This window comes from Lepidochelys kempii, chromosome 4 (genome assembly GCF_965140265.1).
Source record: "Lepidochelys kempii isolate rLepKem1 chromosome 4, rLepKem1.hap2, whole genome shotgun sequence".
Taxonomy (NCBI): domain Eukaryota; kingdom Metazoa; phylum Chordata; order Testudines; family Cheloniidae; genus Lepidochelys; species Lepidochelys kempii.
The window spans coordinates 118,503,739-118,525,127 of NC_133259.1; the positions used below are offsets into that span (position 1 = coordinate 118,503,739).

Consider the following 21,389-nt stretch of genomic DNA (forward strand, 5'->3'; position numbering starts at 1 on the left):
AATTTACTTTATAAATGTCATATTAAATTGAACCTCCAAAGCATTTCAGCTATCTAAACATCTGAATAAATACAGCATAGATTAGTCACATCATCGTGTTTTTGTATGGTTCTGCTGGGGGTTGATGGTTGTTGTCAGTAGGCATGTCTTGACCTATAGGCAATCTTTGACTTTGTTGAAGCTTGTGAGCATGCTAGAAACCCATTATTTTGGCTAAATGGGAGAAACAATTAAGGTGCTTTCTGAAGATAGATGGAACAACAGATGCCACCACACAAAGCACTGGCCACATGGAAGGCCTGTGCAAGAATTAACTCCGGGAGAATAAGAGGGATTTCCCTGACAACTGATTACAAATGCAGGGGCTGTGGCATTGATTGGATTTCAGCTGTGTGTGGGAGAAGAAAAAAGCCAACAGAAAGCAGACAGAAAAGCCAGGACTAAAATCAGAGACACACAGGTAGTAAACTAAAACCCTGAAAGAAAGCTTCATTTGTGCAATGATGGCTGAAAACAGGCTTGGATATCTGAACAAGGAAACTGCCTCTTGTTGTTTGTTCCTACTGTGTTAAGGGAAACAGGACTGTGTATACATTTTTTGTAAATAAACAAGTTGCACCAAAGAAATTCCTAACTCATCAATTTCTTCTCCTAATGGAAACAACTCACAAGTCTCCAAATATTGGATAGTCACTCGAGCAAAAAGGGACAATGGTATACACTGTAAGAGTCATTCTGTATTGTCATCCATCTTTTCCTTATACCTAGAAGTATTTGTAGTAGTCATTCTTATGGCAAGATAGTGTCAAAGAAGTGGTCTATAAATAAGAGTTGTCTACATATGTACAAACTTAGTTAATAGGTAATATGCCAGTAGATGGTGCTCAAGAATATGTAGCACAGTTCCTGGGTTTCTAGGACCAATACTACTTCTTGTGACATACAAATCGCTTCTTCTGTGCAGCTCCATACATGGAGCTCTTACCAAAGGGCGGGTCAAACCCTGCTCACCTCACTCACACGATTAGTCTGACTACTCATGGAAAGCTAGCAGGATTAGGCCTATAATGATGTCAGCAACAAAGTTTTACAAAGTTATTGGCCAATTCCATCAGTCCAGTTGAGTTCTGCTTCGTGGTGGTTTCTGGCGGCGGCGAAGGAAAGTGGCTGCAAGTCATCTTTCTGCTCTCCTAACAAATACCCTAGCTGCTCAAAGTTGCTCTGGATAGAACAGTCCTCTAGGAACCATTCCACCTGCTGAGGAGTGCAATGTAGTTTGGCTCCCCAACCCCGCGTGACTTCTGGCCTATCCAACAATGCCCCTTACAGCCTGAAGTGGGAGCAGAGAGTGTGGCATAGACCCAACTACGATATTTCTGCACTACCTTCAAATGTCCCCTACATCAACTGCATCCCCAGCTGCCCTGCTAAGGTGGCTCGCCATCCCTTTTGCGCTGCTAGAGCCCTACAGAAGGAATAGAACCAGAAGCCTAATATTTCAGAAGGTCAGAACAGCAGTGGCAAGGAGAAGAGGGGGAAAAAACTGGTCATAAAATAAGTATAGTAATTTTTAGAAACAGGCAAAAAGATGTAAAAAGAAATTAACTTTTAATTGATTTTAGATCTATTGAGCCAAAGTCTTCTTTCATTCACACAACTGCAATCCCACTTAAATCAGTGAGGTTACATCTGTATAACAAAGAGTAGACTAAGAACCATCAGTTTAAAATTAATACACCACTGTAAATATATTTATTTTTAAAGGTGACTGTACACCAAAAAAAAGTCTAGGCTCTTCCAGATCTGTTTTTAAATTGTCACGATTCTATGCTTATCCTATTCCCCACTATTTGGAAGGTATCCTGACTTTTAATTATATTTGCATATAATAAAAATAAATATTTTCAAAAGATAAACCTTCTTATCAGAAACTGGAAGAAACTAGTGGATCTTAAGAAACAATATATTAGCTTCTTTCCTGCATTATCTTTTTACAGACAATTACTTTCCTACAGGTCATATTAATGATATTTTATCTGAATTGTTATATACAGACATCTATTAGGTAACTAAATATCATTTTATTCCCAATTCATAAGAGTTCCGCATTTAAACTTTAAATAAAGAAACCATGTTAAAATTGGCTTACTTGTAATTATGACATATTAAACAAAAACTAAGCTGCTGTGTACTCTGGTTTGCAAAAGACACAAAGAATCCCAGAAATGCACTGGCCTTATTTTCAAGCCAGCTGTACAAGAGATTAGATTTTTTAATTATCTGTTATAAAAAGGCAAGTGGAAAAGTCTTGAATCTGTTTGATGAATTCATGACACATGGAATTAAGTCCAGCCACTGCCAAAGTGCACTTCTGCTCCCTACACCCAGCGATCTAGCTGGGACTTTAAAAGCCATCATGTGGCTCGGAACCTAAAAATCCTTTTGTCTACACTTGGAGCTGGGGGTGCGATTCTCTGTTTGAGGAGACATAACCATGTTAGCTCTGATCAAGCTATTGCGCTAAAAATATAGTGTAGCATCAGCAGCACGGGTGGTAGTACGTGCCTGGGGTGAGGATACTGGCATAACTGAAATTGTGGAAAAGCTAAGCTGAAGAGATGGATTCTGCAGTTGGCAAGAGTGACAGTCATTTCAGGAGCTGCTGGATGGTTTTCATTTCTGAAGAGAGAGACTTATTTTAGACTCCTAGATTCCCCATGTAGGCACCTAATTTTAGGAAACCATGTTGGAAAATGTTGGCCTGAGTAGATAAAACTAAGTTTTTGTTTCTTTGTTGCAAATATTGTCAGGGATCAAGAGCTATTTTGTGCCCCTGCTGTGCTGCCAATCATGACAAAATACCAAACGTGCCTATTTCCACTTAAACATTTTTCCCTTGAATTTTCAATCTCTTTGCTGCAGGGAGCATGTCAAGAGTTGAGAAGTACAGTTCAATTTGACTATTTCTATTTTTCAATAGAGATTTTACTGTAAGTCCACAAATAAAGTACCAGGAGTAAATTGGCATGAGCTTGATATTCCATAAAATTTCACAGAAAGAAGGGCTCCTATGTAAACATACATACATATCCTGCATATACAACATTCAGAGCCTAATCTTAGTAAAGTTGCATGCTGACACTCTGTCATGAGTAAATGCCAATCCTACTCATCCACATGTCCTATGAGTCAGATTCTCAGGCACGTACATTACTGTATGGATATCCAGTTTCCAGTCTTGACAGACTGTGTAGATGCCTCACAATTTAAACAACAAGGAAACTGACTATCACTGTTAGCCTGGGTGAATTTTGAAACTTGTCTGACTCTTCCACAAACAGGAGTTTGTGACTCTTTGAAATACAGTAGTGTTATCAGTTCTCACAATTATATGGTGAGTCTTGCAATATTTGGTGTTTTATTTAAAGTTCACCTATCTCTCGTTAGCCAAAGCACAGGAGACTCATTTTTTTACATGAAAGTGATGTTTCCAGCTCTCATGTTTGCCCAGAAAAGCTTGAAAATGTGACATCCCCCCCCCGCCCCTTAAAAGTTCAAAAACCAGAGGGTAAATAAAAACACCCCAAACCTATTACATTTTTAAAATCTCATGATTTTTCATGATTTTGGGGGATGGTCTGACAGACGATTTTTTGAGATTTTAAATAGGCAATTCTGACACAGTCATCTTATTAGTGTTGCATTACAGAGTGCTTCTTCGGTTACCCGGTGTGCTGCGCTGCCTTGCCTGTTTCTGTCACCTCACGGTGATAAACACCCCCAGGCTGTGTCCCTTTCGTCACATGTACTGGTATTCCTCGGTTCTCCTGCAAACAGACATGACACGTGTATACTACCTGAGGAGACTTTTCTGCCCAGCTCACCCTCTGAACTCTCCCCCTCTGATCCTCCTAATTACTACTAATGTATCATTTAGCCCAGCAATTACCACCCAGGTGTTCATAATCCCCCAGCAGAAATGTTCAGTTGCTCCCAGTTGAGCCTGCAGCCTTTTCTGTGGGGCAGTAATCTCAGTGACCAGGGTGCTACAGCCAGCGCTCTGTCACATATGGGTCATGGGATACAAAGTTTGTCAAAGAACAGATTGTTAGGTGGGGTGAGCATTGATTTCCATGGATTGATTTATCCCAGCAGAGGATCTAGCCCTTTATTTTTACACTGCAGCCACAGCTTTTCTCACTCTCTCTTGTTGAGCAGGCTGTCTGTTTCCAAAGGTTTATGTCCTCACACTACACAGGAGAGTGACAAATCTTGAGGAAAAATGTACAAATCTGTAAAAAATACAAGTACCAACAATAAAATGATTGAAATATTTTAACTTTTCTGATATAAAATATGCGACTAATGTTGTGCCCTAATCAGTGATTGACCTACATAATGCGCTATATGGACCTATGCACTGTATTCCATCCTGTCTTCTTCCTAGCCCCACTTAGTCTTCTGAGGGGAGTCCTGGTGCTTCTCCACTACAGTATTTGAAATTCAGTCCCTCCGGCTCCCATGAAAGTAGACTAGAAAATAAAGCCAAATGTGCGCTACTATTACAGGGGCAAATTCATTATTAGCATAAGCAGATTTAAATAGAGTTGTGCCTCTTTAAACCAGTGATAATGTGGCCCTTTTACTCTAATTTCTGTGTTGCATAATTTGGAATATTTCTAGGTTTAGATATGTAACAAATATCGGTAAAAACAGTCAGCCTCTCCCCATCATGAGGAAATGATGGGCAGAACATTGCTTGCAGTTCACTGAGCCAGAACAGTCTGTCATGTGTAGCTTTTAAAATGTTTCAGCTCTTGTTTTAAACTGTTTTGATGCTTTCCTCCAGCCACTAAATAAATCATATTGTCCTACTATGTTCTATGCAGTGTACTGCTGGAAAGATGATGTCCTGGGCAATGTAACCAGTATCTAAGGTTGAATGGTAATGTTTATTGGATGTTCATATTCTCAATACCCTAAAATATTGGGGATGAGATCCTGGCACCTTTGAAATCAATGATGAAACTCCCATTTACTTCAATAGGGGCATGATTTTATCCCTGGTATCCAGTGTTTTGGGTATGTGCAACTCAGATCTCTTTTATTATGTATATTGTCTTTAGTGCAGAAGCAGTGTTCAGCTAACAGCCCACTGAATACCTTACAGAGACTTTTAAGTGGTTATTTATTACAGGGGGCTGTCTCCTGGAATTAGTTCTGCTAGTTTCCAAGGTATTTTCTACTCTAAATAAATGGAAATAAAGATGCTGACAGCTGCGACTGCGACCTTACACAACCTGCCTCTGATATTCCCCTCTGATCTCTCTCTCTCTCTCTCTCAACTTCCCATGTTGCTCCATTGCTCCTCCTGAGGCTCAAGGCTAGCTTACAATGTTGTGTCTTTCTCACACTCTTGCTCCAGATAGTTTTCCATGTGTACCCCCTATACATGGATGACCTTCTTGGCCCTCCTCTGTGAAGCCTTCACACTCACCCTTTCTTTCACTGCCACTGAAACAGGCTTCTTCTAAAAAGGCCTTTCTACCTTACTCCTGTCCTCTGAGAGCATGAATGGCTCTAAATGGTTTGAGTCCTGAGAAACCAAGTCTCCCTGCAGTTGAGATCAGTTGAGGCACATCAACGTGTTTATATGAAGTGGACTGCTGGCTAGGCATTCTCAGCAAGGAGCCCTCATCTCTGCAATACTCTTGTGCCCTTGGTCAGACAGATTCAGAGCTTCTTGACCGGGGCACGTTGAAAGGCCTTGCTGTTCTCCCAGACTTTTGAGGAAATGGTGGTTGAGACATGGAACATACTAGACAACTTGAAACTGTTACTTTATTAGGGGTTCTTCTGTAGTCATACCTGTGCAACTACCAAGACCTGTCCTACATTTTGCACACTCACTGGCACGGTCTCCCATTCCCCTTCTTCAATTGCACATTGTCCTGGTCTCTGGGGCAGAGTGCATGCCTTCATACCCATTTGTAGAGCACAAATAAAATTAAATCATAATTATTTTAAAAACTCCTGTCAGGTCCCTATAGATACTATTAAAGCACCTTGAGTCCATGCTGAGAATGACAGACACACGTTTTGTTTAAACAACAATGAACCTTTTTGAGACATCTAGAGGAGCTACAATATCTAACCAAGGTATTTATATAGCACCAGTCACTGCAGTAACCTAGACGCAGAAGGAAAAAAAAAACAGATGTGAAGAGTAACTGTTGCATATTAGGTCACCTGTTCCATGCATCTAGCCTCTAATGACCCAGAACATGGGTTGTTCAATCCATTATTAAGCCCTGGGTTCCCTCACCTACTAATACAATGTACTGTTATAGTACTTAGTTACTGAAATGACTTAGTTCATTGAACTGATATTTCTTTTATTCTGATGTGGAAAATGTGGTATACTCAAAACAGTTAAGTATGTTACTCTACTACTTTAAAAAAGAAAAGGAGGACTTGTGGCACCTTAGAGACTAGCAAAATTTATTTGAGCATAAGCTTTCAGGAGCTACAACTCACTTCATCAGATGCATTGAGAACTACTACTTGAGAACACTAAAGCAGTCCTTTTAATTATAGTCTACTCCAATTTAGCATATAGAATTTACTCTAGATGGGAGCTGAAGCCTTCTGTTTCTCTGCTTTTCATACATAGCATTTATTTTAAATACCCCAATCCTTATCTTCAGTCTCCTGATGCTGAGTAAGTACAACCCAACTATCTCAAATGAATACTTAAAATACTTAATTTTCCAGCATATTTTAGCTTAGTTTACATTAAATGACACAAACAGCAGTAAATATTTAGAATACACTCTATTGAATAATTTGCTGCATTGCTGCTGAGCAATGAGTTATTTTCAGTGAAATTTACAGGAAATTATTGTAATATTTGCTTATCTCTGTAAGAGAATGTTGTCCAAAGTAATATCCGAAATAAGTTTGTGGGTTACATTAAAAATACAACAAGCTTTGAAATCTGAGATATACATGTTTGGCTCAACCAAACTGGTCAAATTTTGTGAAAAACTTCAAAAAGTTCAGTTTTTAAAACTAAAAACAGGACCTTTTGTATGATAATGGGCTCATTTCATTTTAAAAGGATCCTATTTTCAACTTCTTAAAAAAATATAACTTTTTGAAATTTTAGCTAAAGCTAAATTTTTGCATGGAAACACCTGCATTTCTACATGTTTCAATGCATAAAGTAGTTTCGGAAGTTACCATTTTGCAAAAAATTCACAGAAAAAAATAAAATGTGTAGCCTAAAAAATGATTTGGAATGAAATTGCAAAAATTATTTCATAAAGTTTCACAAAAATATTTGCTATTTTTACAAGTTTCTAGGTGAAAATACTGAGGTGTAATGGGTCGTATTTATCTGTGATTTATCTGCATTTATCTTAGTATTTATTTTATGTTATGTGACAAAGTTCCCGCTCTACCTTGGTGGGTCTTGCGCTTATTGGTGGATTTGCTCGCCTTGGAGCTTCACGGCAACCCTCAGCTTGGCCGTTTTTCTGAAGACACAGTCCTGGTTGACTCCTCCTGTGTCTGACCAGGAGTTGGGAGGATTTGGGGGGAACCCGGGCCTGCCCTCTACTCCGGGTTCCAGTCCAGGGCCCTGTGGAATGCAGCTGTCTAGAGTGTCTCCTGGAACAGCTGTGCGACAGCTACAACTCCCTGAGCTACTTCTCCATGGCCTCCTCCCAACACCTTCTTTATCCTCAACATAGGACCTCCCTCCTGGTGTCTGATAATGCTTGTACACCTCAGTCCTCCAACAGTCTGCGTTCTCACTCTCAGCTCCTAGTGCCTCTTGCTCCCAGCTCCTCACACGCACACCATAAACTGAAGTGAGCTCCTTTTTAAAACCCAGGTGCCCTGATTAGCCTGCCTTAATTGATTCTAGCAGCTTCTTGATTGGCTGCAGGTGTTCTAATCAGCCTGTCTTAATTATCTCCAGAAGGTTCCTGATTGTTCTGGAACCTTCCCTGTTACCTTACCCAGGAAAAAGGGACCTACTTAGCCTGGGGCTAATATATCTGCTTTCTATTACTCTCCTATAACCATCTGGCCCGATCCTGTCACAGTTATTATTTATTTATTTATCAGCATTGACTTTAACTGGTTTACACTAAGTACTATTTATTTATGTATAGTACCAATCAAAAATTGGTAAAGAGATTTTATTTTTTATATATTTTAAATAATCACCCACAATGCAGTTAGGTGCTTGAAATTAGGTGCAATTAGGTTCCTTTGCTGGGGATAAAATCGTTCGGGGCCTGATCCAGCAAACAGTTGCTATCACGCTAGGTCTCCATCCTGCAATGAGTTCTATATGGGTAGACCTCTGCCCCATACTGAGCTCCACTGACTTTAATGGGGCTCTGCCCCAAGCAGAGCTTGCTGCTGTAGCTGGGACTTCATGTTTATCATGAAGCGAGTAGTCCCATGAACATCAGTGGGATTATTCATGATGGAAAGCACTACATCAAGTATTAAAGGTTTACAGGATTGGTTCCTGTAAGTTGTTTTAGAATCACACTGGTAATATTAGTCAGACCTCCTTGAATGAGTCAGGCCCAAAGGCAAACAGCTTCAATGTCATTAAACAGGACATGTTTATTTCAAAAGTAAACTTATATCATTATAGCTATTAAATCAAACTCAGCTGTCACTCTTCATCAAATTTTTGAGGAGCTTCCTTAGGTTGATGGAATATAAGCATGTATTAGTCAAATTAATCTTCTTGTGTGTAGCTGAATTTCTTGGATAAGTTGGCCTCCATATCATTCGCACTTGTGTTTCCCCAAGGGTCTCTGGACATGCGCAAGATAAATTTAGCTTGTCAAAGCTTAATTCTGAAGCTCTGCCAAAGTGTATTATAACAGGCATTCCCTATGGGGATCATAGGATTTAAGACTAGCTGCTAAGTGCTTCATCAGTGAGTTCACTACTACAGTTCTGAAAATAACTTTCAAGACTTTCTTAACATAAACTGAGTTTAAACTGAAAAAAAAAAAAGGAGGACTTGTGGCACCTTAGAAACTAACAAATGTATTTGAGCATAAGCTTTCGTGAGCTACAGCTCACTTCATCGGATGCATTAAACTGTGTTTTAGAGACAAGAAATGCTACAAGACATCTGTTTTGAAAATTACACTTATGTTCTCACTGAAATTCAACTATCGTTTAGTATGAGGGATAGTAAGTCTCTAATGAAGCCTGCAGAATTACAGTTTATTTGAAATATATTTATTAAAACAAAACTGGCCCTGATTTTCACTGACACCAGATTCCATTGTCCGTCACAGCAATTTTGCACCAGTCTAACTCATGAATTCAGCTGGGTTACTCCTGACTGACACTAGTATAAGTAAGATCAGAACAAGCTTTCTGTCTTCAAAATTGATCAATAGTACCAATGTAGATGGAAATAAATTAACCATGTAAATTATTATGGACACATCCCTATAGCATTTTTTTGCCAAGCCAGTAAAATATTTTCCATGAATGTTTTCATCCTATTCTATTACCTGTCCCCACAAAAAAAATTAACCAACTTGCCTACATCCCACTGTGCATCAATGTGAACAAACACCACAATCTCACTATAATAAATGAACAGAGTCACTGCGATTCCCTGAAAGCTGTTTTCAGGGATTGTCCATATTCCCCCTCCCCCCGCCCCCTTTAAAAACAAAACAGAAAATAGTGTTTTGTCTGGGTTTTACACAACCCAGTAGACTGGCAGCGGAAGGAACTATCAAGCAACAGAGCTGATGAAATTGACATCAGACTGAGTGAGCTCAAGTACAGCTCCCAGGCCTGTCATATAATGTGGTTGCTCCTCTGCCCCTCCTCCCATGAAGTGTCCTAGTGAGCTCTCACCTCAACCCAACCCACAGAATCAAGGCCAGCTCAGCTGTAGCTGCATGCAGTTGGCTACTGGCCCAGATTGGAAGCTGATGTCCGTGTTTCCGCTCATCTCCCCTGCACCAGAGGTACTGTGATGGGGTATTGGGGCTGAGAGGGAACCAAAGGAAGCTAAGTGGGAGAAAATGGACTGAGAGTGGATATGATAAGTAACGGCTCCCAAACCACAAACTATCTGAGACCAACGCATAGCTGGCTGCTCTTATACTGCTGTCTCCTCCTCCTCGTTTTCATTTGCAATTAAAAGAAACTATACCTAAATTAAATACTTTACCAATATCCCTTTTCTGTGTAAGCACCTGCTGTAGTTGCCAGAAGAATGCCATTTCATCACCCAATGGGAGGGGAAACGGTCTCCACTAACGCAAATAGGTGGAGATGTGAGCCACACTATGAAAAGCTTGAGAACCCCAGTGATATGGAAAATAAACCTGGGAGAGAGAGAGAGAGAGATGAATGAGCACTAGTTAGGGAAAAGGACTCCTGGATTCTCCCCTGCATTGGGATGCCCAAATGTCAAAAGTTATAAAAAACACCCTCTTCATTTACGAATGGCCAAATGACAGCACCCCATTTGTATCAGATGCAGGAATCCACACATTTGTGACCTCCACACTCGATTGTTGCAACTCCTATCTAGGAGCAAAACCTAATAACCAGAAAAATCTTCAGCTGACACACAATACAGAAGAATGTCTGCTCAGCAACACAGGTCTCTGAATACATTACCCGGGTACTCTGCTTTGTGTTGGCTCCCCTGCGGCTAAAGAGCCTGGTCCAAATCTGAAACGTCATGCCCTTCATTTGACAGGGCCTAGCCACCTCCCCTTCCTCACAGAGCTTAGGTCTCCCTCCACAGCCACAACCTCCATCCACAGCTATGTTCCTCTGGAATCATGAAACTGTCAGTCATTAGGGAGAGGTTCATAAGCCAGAACTTTATACGAGCTACCAACAATACATAGAATAACAATGTGTGAGAAACGGTGGCAGTAAAGCTCAAGTGAGGTACTCTGGCAATCTCCTCATTCAGTAGAGGGTTCTTAAGCATGACATTCACTTCCTCCATTGCAGAATCAGTGGGGACCCTCATATCAAGCTGTAAAGCTGACCTGTGCTCCCATGGTTATTCAAGAGGGAGATGCCAACGAGGGACCAAAAAATGGAGATTTTATCTTTCAGAGATTGGATCTAGTTATTTCTATGGGTTTGTAACAAAGATGACCAGTGTGTCTTGACCAACTGACCAATGTAGCAAGTCAAAATTAATTAACAAATAATATGTACACTGAACCTGTGTGCAGGCCCCCAGGTCTGGGATGATTTTCGCACCAATAAAGCATTGCCAAGCTTTCACATTGCTGACGCACACTGAGGGCTGCAGAAGTGGGAGCATTATTTAGTCAGGCCTGGAATCTATCAGAAATATTTTCCATGTTAGATATTGCAGATATCAGAGTTGTAAAATACACAGCAACTGGTTCGATAGCTGGCCACTGATTTCAGTTGGATCAATAAAGCCCTTAAGATATGCAGCACCAGGCAGCAGAGCCCTGGCTTCACCTCTCTTTTACTGCTAATCCTTAGTCACCATGATATTGGGAATGAGGAATGCTTCTGTGGCTACTCAACCAGTTTATTGGCCTGGACCCCTACTTTCCCACATAGTTATAAATGTGGGTGGTGCTCAGGGAGTGGGGCAATAACACGTCCATCTAGTACTAGAAAGCCTTGTTTAAAATATGTAAATATTGCCTTTTTGCATTTTTGAGAACATGCCCCAGTCAGTGCTTCTAGAATGACCGAGTCCCTTGTTGTCTTTTTGGACCATTAGGTCACATACCACTTTAAACAACTCCCCAATTGACAGTAACAGCTGCTGGCTGAGGTCTGATGGGGAGAGCTTTAATATATGTTAAACAGAGATTCCTTGGCGGGGCTGCATTGTTGCAGATAGCGCACACTTGTACATGTAACTTTTTATACCATATAAAAATATAAGCATTTTCCTGGGGCTTCTGTTTATATTTCAAATCTGTAACCCCCCCTTACCTAACTGGTAACATTAGATACAATCTTGACTTCTATTTGGAATGAAATAGCATCATAGATAGGATCCAGAAAGGAAACTAAACTCCTTGGGTGGAATATCTAGATTTGCCAGGATTCCTCCATTGATTTTACAGCAGTAAACTCTTCACATTTACTGCTCGTTTGTGTGCACCATTTTTTTTTTTTTGGTCATATTATGGGCCAGACTTTATTTTTTAGAGTTTTAGTGGGAGAAGAGTAGCAAAATATAGCAAATTTTGCAAAGTATAGCAGGGATTTCCATACAGAAAGTTCTATCTTAGGGGGGGTTTTGTTCGGGGATAAACATAACAGTATTATTGTTTATAACGCACCAGATTCACAGATGAAGAGAAAGGCAATATCCATGTCCCTAAAAGTTTACAGACTAAATGGACCACACGCAGATGATGTTAACAGCCATCTTATTAACTGCACAATTTTTGTTAATGGGGGGGTATTTGAGTTTATTGGGTATTTTGTTAATAATTCCTTAAGGACATGACTAGGTTTTACAGGCCTTTAGGAATGAGTCTCTTTTCTGGACTAATTTGTAGAGGGGAGAATGAAATTAGGACAACAAAATCAGAGGCTGGGTGCAGACTCCTGACACTGATTTACAGAGGAGGAGTCCTGGAGACAACACTATGGAGACGGAGTAGGTGGAGGGCATGAAAGAATTTTATGGCTTATCTTGATGCCTCTTTTCCATAAGTGTAACTTTTAGAGTTCACAAACAGCCATAAGACTTGGACATTATTAAAATATGCAAGATTAGCAGTCGCAGATTTGTTATATGAAGCAAGCTATTTGGTATTTCAACCCGACAGTTGTGTCTAACATTTGACAAATCAATGCTGTCACACTACTGGAAAATAGTGAGGCATTACTCTAAAAAAAGCCAGAAGATTCAGTGAATGAATGCTAAACCTTAACCCTGCAACAAATGCTGAGTAATAGGGTTGTTGGATATCTTCTGCACCATCAAGGAATACAATAGGTGCAATGACCTCTTTTTTGGTCAGTGACTATTAACGTCCTTAATACTTTCGACCTTGAAAATGTAGCTTCTGTGGGATGGGTAACGCTCAGATTCAGTGCAGTATTGGGCTCACAATAGCATAATACTGTGTCAACAGATTTTTGTTTATATTTGCAGATTTATTGATATTTCTGGGAAGGAAAAGGAAATGTTTTAGCAAAAGTGAAGCAGTACATACTATTGTTATAGGTTGGACTAAACCTCATTGAAAATGGTGTGGGGGGGGGAAATATAATCACTGCCCTTCATTTAAGATACCAGTAAGAAACACTTAAGGTCCTTTGTGAAACAATAACAGCCTACACCCCCAAACATAGGCACATGTCACCATGCAAAATAAAGCACAGGTGAGGCTGCTCAGGAATTTGAATGATGAGGGAGAAGGACTTGGCTGGGTATGGCTTTTAGCAGAGATGTACACGTGTGTGAGAGTCAGAAAGAAGCAAAAGAAATGCACAAAAACAGAGATAGAGAAGGAGCAGAAAGCCAAACACAGGCTGAACCAGCAATGTGAGAAATCCTTACAGAGGGAGCTTTTGAGGGAACGGGCCTAGAGCTCTGAGCTCCTTCTGCTGGATTGCTCCTTTGTTCAGGGAAACGGGACTTTGTACATTCCTTGTAAACAAACAAGACTGCATCAAAGATGCTTGACTCTGTCATCAATTTCTCCTCCTAACAACCTGCACAGTCCGAAACTTTGGTTAACTGCTCAGGTCAAAAGGGGTAACATTATTCAACCAAGTGACTGGCACTGTTTTTCCACAACGAAGATGGGGCTGAGTCTCAGAACTGAAATTTGTGAAGGGTTTGATATACACATCCAAAAATTGGCTGTAAACATGGAATCAGAAAGATGAGACTCTTTAGTTTTGTGGATTACAGTAGAACTTCAGAGTGACAAACACCAGAGTTATAAATTGCCCAGTCAGTCACACACCTCATTTGGAACAGGAAGTATGCAATCAGGCAGCAGCAGAGACAAAAACAAACAAACACTGTGTTAAACATAAACTACTAAAAATAAAGGGAAAATTAAAAAAAAGATTTGATAAGGAACCTGTTTCTGTGCTTGTTCCATTTTAGTTAAGATGGTTATGGGCAGCATTTTTCTTCTGCATAATAAAGTTTCAAAGCTGTATTAAGTCAATGGTCAGTTTAAACTTTTGAAAGAACAACCATAATGTTTTGTTCAGAGTTACGAACAACCTCCATTCCCAAGGTGTTCATGACTCTGAGGTTCTACTGTACTTATATTTACCTGGCAGACTGCAATGTGTTATCAAGAAGATGCATATTTTAATGCAAATATCAATTTTGGAAACATTTATTAGAACGTTTAAACCACCTTTAGTGCTGTTATGATGTTTTGTTTCAATATGTACTAAAGACTCATACAAGACCAAAATGACTGGCCCTGAAGCAGTCTTTAACATTTGAACACTATGTTTCCAAAATTAACAACTTGTGTAATCTACAGGTGGGAGTGTGTTTCAGGCCCCATCTATGTCCAAACCACAGCGGACATGAGTTTACCACGGCCCCTGCTAGGGATGGGGTAAGTATCCCTGCCTGTCACATAGGAGATGACAGCCCCATATCCCCCATGGATTGGCCCAGTGGGGGGCAGTAACACTCACTGACCAGTAAGTGACACTTGCACTAATCTACATAGTATGTATTTATAGACTTTGAGAATTTTATTTTTCACTTTAAAATAGGTCAGATAAATCTGGGATCAAGTAAATATTCAGGCAAAAAGTTTGTGTAATCTAAAATACCTTTGGATTAGCAGCATGAGCCTAATCCTGCGCCTGCTCCTACTCACTGAAATTTACAGCTAATTAATATGAACTTGGAACAAATCACTTCTACTATTTTTTTTCCTCCATGAAGCACATAACTAGCCAATTATTTCATTTTAAAAAGGAGTCATGGTTTGATCCTACTGCCTTTGAAGTCAGTGGGAGCTGGAGAAGCTCAGCACTTCCCAGGATCATGTCTTAGTTCATTTAACTTGAAGACCATCAGTAAGAAAATAAAATGTGGCACTGAACAGCAACGTAATTGCTTTTCAGAATAGTTTTGTAGACATAATTTTCATTCACACTGGGAAGCACACCAAACCATATTGAGTTTTACTAGTGGATATAATGCTAACTGGTATTTTACCTGTATATTTCCCCGGGACTATACATGGAACCCTGGCCCACTAAAACAAAAGCAAAATTATTGAGTAGAAAATAAGCATGACAAACTGCAACTAAAATGTTAATGCCTGTTACTAAATGTCTCATGTTTGGTATGGAATGCTGTCTATTATAATCCTGTTTATGGAGCAAATCTCACATGGAAATCATTCTACTTCAAAAGGAAACTCCAGCTGTCTTAAATAAAACTATTCAACATATAACTTCTGCCAAGAGAACAAGGGCCCAATTCTGCTCCTGTTGAAGTCAATGGCAAAACTTCTACTGACTTCAAAACAATCAGGACTGGGTCCCAAGGTAGTGAAACTGTATTTCAAAGACATTCACTTGAACAGGAGCACTGGGCCACTCGTCACAATACTTCTTTTGGGGGGGCGCACTTTAGGAAAGATCAAGTGGTATATTTTGAATGCCATCTGCAGATAAAACCTAACAAAAGGCCTTGGGAGAGTGGTGATGGTTGTTACAGACATGTGACCCATTAAAAAATCCCAGTGGTCTTCCAGATTAATTTTACTGTGTTATTATACCACAAAAGCTATAGATATTAGGACGAAGATTTTAAGGAAATGGGTGCATAAAGTTAGGCACCCAAATTCATACAAGGGCACCTAAATAATTAGCCTGATTTCCAATGGTGCTGCACAATGAGCAGCCCCCAGTCACTTCAGTGGGAGATAGTGGGTGCTCAGCACCTTTGAAAATCAGGCTAGTTATTTAGGAGCCTAATTTTAGACACCCATTTTTAACAATCTTGGCCTAGGAGCTTGTGGATCTCCCAGTCTGAAAATAATCATGGGTAGAACATAAAGGTGGAAGTCGCCAAGAGATTAATGTCTACATTCAGGAAGGTTATCTACACCTGCCCCTCGGTGTAGAGTGGAAGTCACACATCATGTATGGGCTCACTGACTATACAGCTCTACCCCGTACTCCAAGTGGAGAGGGGTAACTGCCCTAGGGGCCACTGTGAAACAACTTTGTGACTGACCAACTCTGCCCCTTCCCCATAAGCTGTGGCCATGGCTAAGCTCATAACTTCCACATATGGAGCAAAGGAAGCAGTGCATCTCCAGCATCCTGAGATGGGAAGGTAATGCTGAATCACAACCAAGGAGACTGAATGGGAAACAGTGTCATGCAAGGGACTCTAGACTGGTACTTGCTATCCCTCTGCAGCAAGTCTACAGGGCTTATTGCAGCCCCAGGGGTGCAGTAATCTCCTTAGGGTATAATGAGACCAGAATCCAAGAAGGCTAACAATGTGCCTCATACAGCTCTGTAAATAGTCTACACAATTTGACCCTTTGCAGCTGAGTTATAGTTAATTACTTTACCAATGAGTTTTTTACAGCTGCTAGTATTGAAAAACCAAAGCCATGGTGGTATAAGCTGTGAAGAATCTGACTTCACACAACATCAAAGATATCAGCTAAGCTCCCATGCAAGAAACTTTATTACTAAGCAGGATGTAGGGTGCAGAAAAAAACCCTCAATTTCATTTTCAGATCCCAGGCTGAGTTTGCAGTGCTGGGAACCATAGTAGGAGGGGGGGAAAAAAATCTACTCAACTTGTAGATTTGCTTGTAAACTGAGCAAAATTAACAGTGTAAGTAAACTGAAAAAATAAAGATGAAACCCTAAAAGTCATTTTTATGACTTCCAGACCATCTTAGCATAAGTGCAATACTTGCAGGAGTTTAGAAAGCTCTAATCTCTCAAACCTTTCAGACAATGGTCAAAGAAAAACACCCAAATAATCTGTGTCCATATTAGAAGTGCATGAATTAGTCAATCATTACAAATAATATTCATCGCTAATTTAGCCCCATTGGGCATTAGCTAATAGTTTGTAAATGGATCCCAACTTCTGCTAATTATTTTCATTATTCAGAAGTATGCACCAAATGATTTTCAGTCTGTGGGTTTTCTGAGCTGTTCACTTTACCTGTTTGCTACCTGTTATTTGTGTTGTCATCGACTTCACATGGTATTTAGCCTTTCAAATTGCATAGCCAAAACTTTTAAAAATACAACAAGAGGACGACAAAATAATGCATGCTAAAGTTTGGAATTCTTGATTACAGCCATGAATATCCAAATTCTTGCAAATAGGATAAAATTCACCCTGGTGCAATGGGCCAGGACTTCGTGCAATGAACTACTTACCTCCTCCTATTCTGAAGAGTTAAATGATGCATATGCCTTAAGCTGGTGCTCTGCACAGGGGTGAATTTTTCTTTTGGTGTGTAATGAGATCCAATGAAACTGTACCCTCCCTTCCCCCCCAACTGAAACCATAAATCAGGATTTTCACTACATAACCACCTCTAGTTCATCTACTGAAAATACATAAAGATTGACCACATCTTCATCTTGTCAACAAAAGTAACTAGGTCCTGGGAGGCAGGAGGGTCACCACTGAAACCTCAGCATCTGCCAACAGGCATCACACAATGGTGTTTCAGATACTTAACACGTCTCATGAGACACATGTTACCAAATATTGACTGTTTAATGGCCACCACTGTGCTTGAGTCTAAAATTAACAGCTTCTAAATAGTGAAAAAATCCATACAAAAAAATCCATAAAGTGTTTTTAAAATGATACTTTTTATTACACATCAGGAATCATATCCTCTCAATTAATTCAGCAGTTTCATGTTTCCTTGGAGCAAACTTGGTTGCATTTTAGATTTTTATTCCTTCTCTACACATAAAAGGACTTGAAATATGAAATTATGATAGTCTCCCAAATGGATGCACCAATGTGGTTTCTAATACCAGTGAAAGAAACATTTGCTCTTCAGAAGATGGAAACGATTCTAAAAATCATGATAAAAACCTTCATTTGTTCAATACAAATTTTCATCTCATGCCCTTTTCTAAAACATGTAACAACAAATAAGTGTGCTTTATCCAAAACAAATATTCTGTCTACATTTCACAGCATGAATATCAACTGACAGGTTGTGACAAAACTATTCCAGCATTTCAAAGAACAATAGTTAAATGCCTTGACACAATGCTAATACATCTTGACATAGGGAAGAAACGAAATTCGGTAGTATCCACCCAAAAGGATGTGTTGAGGGGTGCATACAAATTGTCCAACAACATAAAGGCATATATACTCCCCTTTGCTGAGCACCTTAATCCTGTAGAAATAAGCAAGGGGAGCAAACAAAGCAATGGAAGTTGTTTCCACTCTTATCTCTGTCCCCTTTGTGAAGCAGGGTAGTGGCTAGGGGGCAGATGCTTTAAGCAGCATTTTCCCCTTCTATAAAAATAGATTATGATTATTATTAATACCTGTGTAAAAAAAAAACAATTGACTTCAGTGGAGAAAAGTTTGGGCTTGAAATGTAATTATTAGTAGAAACTGATTATAAGCTTGCTTGTTTGTTTTCATGTCCAGACAGAGAAATGCAGGGGGAAAAATGTTTTTTTAAAATTCTGTCAGTTTTGGGAGGGTTGTTTTTGTTTGGGGATTTTTTAAATATAACTAAGGAAATTTGTTTGTTTCAATATGGCTGGGATACACATTTTTGAGATTTAATCTGCACCAGGCTGCTGTCCACTGACATTTCTGCAGTGTTATGTGTGTGTGTGTGTGTATACACACACACACACGTAGGTATATATATAAAACTTGTTTATCATTATATTCAATTTATATTAAAATTATAAAGATGAAATTGTGCCCTTGATCCAAAACCAACTAATATAACTGGAAAGACATCCCTTGAATTCCGTAGTATTCTCTGTGAATTTTAGGTACCTACCTGACCCCATTCCTGTAGTACCTCACACTCTTTAACGTATTTATCTTCACATTACCCCTATAGGAAAGAATCATCCACAATTTACGTATGAGGAACTGAGGTACAGAGTAGCTAAGTGACTTCCCCAAAGCGGTTTGAACTCAGGTCACCCAATGCCTAGACATGTGCTCTAACCACTACACCATCCTTCCTCTTTAGACTCAGCTGTTGACATACAGAGTCACCATCTAATTGTAACTATTCAACATATAATTATTGTGGGGGGAAAAATGTATATTTAGCAGTCATTGCTATCCTCAGGAGTGAAATACCCCCAATCAACTCTTAAAGGTTTTTTCCCCCCTGCAAACCTACATTTTCTGGTAAAGCTGTGTAACATTTTGCAATCAACTCTGCTCCAGACTAACCCGTACTTCAGTGCCATGCAAAGCAGGTGAATGCTTAATCTTTTTAAAATAACATTTCAAGTGGACTCCCAAATTAAATTCTTCCACACAAATATCTGACTATATTTGAAGCTGCATATATTATTTTAAACAGGTGTCATGTGTGAATATAATGCATTGCAATTTATTTCTTCATTGCATGGAATGAGACAGAATGCTACCCAGACTTCTATATAATTCTGTGGATCCCAAGAAGACATTCCAATTTTCATCTTGTGCACTACCATATAGTCTGGGCCAGGTCTGCAAAGGCTGAGAATTTAAACCCATACATTTCCCTTTGCAAATATGTGTTCACTTTCCAGAAGCAACTTGCAGGGTGGGAAGGTAGGCAGCGAGTTTGCAGCAATAGATCTGACCCATATTTCTGCTGCAGAAAGCAGCTGCACGTAGGAGGAACGGGGACGCTCTTTTGACACGGATTTTTTCTTCTTCACAACAAGCAGGCTTTACACACGTACGGCTGGCTCCTTATTACTGGCCTCTGACAAGGGGCGTGTGTGTGTTTGAGCGCACTGCCCATCTATCCAGGGGGCTGCGCTGCTCTCCTCTCCCAGCAACACTGCGGTATCCGCTGGCCAAAAGTTTACAGACCCTGCTTTTAATCGTGACCGCAAAAAAAAGCAAAACCACACCTTAAAAAGTTCGATTCGCACCTAGACCTCTGGGATTCAGTCCTCACGAGCCCCCCACACGAGGGCTGGCGGCGGGTGGATGAACACCAAGGCTGCCAGCACGCTAGGAAGCGCAGCGCCGGCTGGGCTCTGCAACCCGCCTTGCATCCAGCACTGGACGCAGCAGAAGCTCCCACCCTCACCCGGCTGCTTGCAAGAGGATGCCCGCATTTGATGTTTGGAGGGGGGAATCGGTTGGGAATATTTTTCAGCACCAGCTTCCCCCCCCCCCCCGCGAAGAAAAGCTGCATTGTAACGTGACTGAACCTGCCGAAAGGGAGGGAAATCTCCGCCTAAAAAACATAAATGATGCAGAAGCTTTTTTCAGTAGCTTAATGAAACGACTGGAAGCAGCCGCAATTAATGCCCTGCACCCCTTCCCCCCACCCAGCCTCCTGGCGTTCAAACCTCCAGGCTGCGGGGGGGGGAGGAGGAAATTAGCCGCATGATGCCCCCCTCTCCTGCACGCTACTCCCAGAACCCCGGGGGCTCGTCTACCTCTCGCATAAACATGGGACAACTCTGCCAAACGCTGGCAGCAAGAGCCACCCTGCCCCGCGAGCCCCCGAGCACGCCAGCCCCCCCGGCGCGCGCCTACCTGTGCCGGTGCTCATGGTCTGGCCGCGCGAGCTGCTCTCAGCCGCCCCGGGAGCCGCAAGTCCCCGCTCCGGCCCGGGCGGATGGTGCGCGCAGCGCCAGGGGCGGGCCGAGCCACCTGCCCCCGGTGCACATCAGAAGCGCCCCTGAGCCGCCGCCGCCGCCGCCGCCTCCCCAGGCAGCGCAGCCTCATTCAACGCCCCGCTCCCTGGTGGCGCATCCCCGACTGCCCGAGAGCGGCGGCGTCCCGGCCCCGCAGCTGCCCTGCAAACGCCCCGCGCGCGGCGCAAGGCAGAGCGCAAGCCCGGCGCGGCGCAGCCCTGCCCCGCCGTGCGGCTCCCGCTCCTGCCCCCCGGCCAGGTGACCACCGCGGCTCTCTGAAGCTCTGGCGCAGAGGGAGAGGGGCGGGGGGGGGCCCTGGGAAGTGTAGGCTGCTCCGCCAGAGAGCAGCCGCCTAAGGCGCGGCGAGGGACTACATCCCCCGCAATGCTTTGCGCCAGCGAGCCCCAAGAAGGAGCGGGTGGGGCAGCTGGTGGGCTTGTGCCCTGTTGCGATGCCAACTTCTGTGATGCACACCCGAGCCGCGCTGGGAACTGGGCTTCTCTGCC

The 21,389-nt window shown here is 41.4% G+C and overlaps 1 protein-coding gene across 13 annotated transcripts in view; it reads right to left on the reverse strand.

The window, feature by feature from the left end:
• ABLIM2 (actin binding LIM protein family member 2) overlaps positions 1-21,172 on the reverse strand; it is a 217,245-nt gene extending 196,073 nt beyond the window's left edge. For 3 of the 13 annotated variants that reach the window (XM_073342609.1, XM_073342605.1, XM_073342614.1), the window contains exon 1: positions 20,783-21,170. In XM_073342609.1, coding sequence (XP_073198710.1) covers positions 20,783-20,798 — 16 coding nt within the window. In that variant the 5' untranslated portion in view covers positions 20,799-21,170. Of the gene's footprint in view, positions 1-20,782 lie in introns of all 13 variants that reach the window. The other 10 variants (XR_012158735.1, XM_073342612.1, XM_073342604.1 and 7 more) reach the window with 7 other exon arrangements.
• Positions 21,173-21,389: the final 217 nt, after the last annotated feature.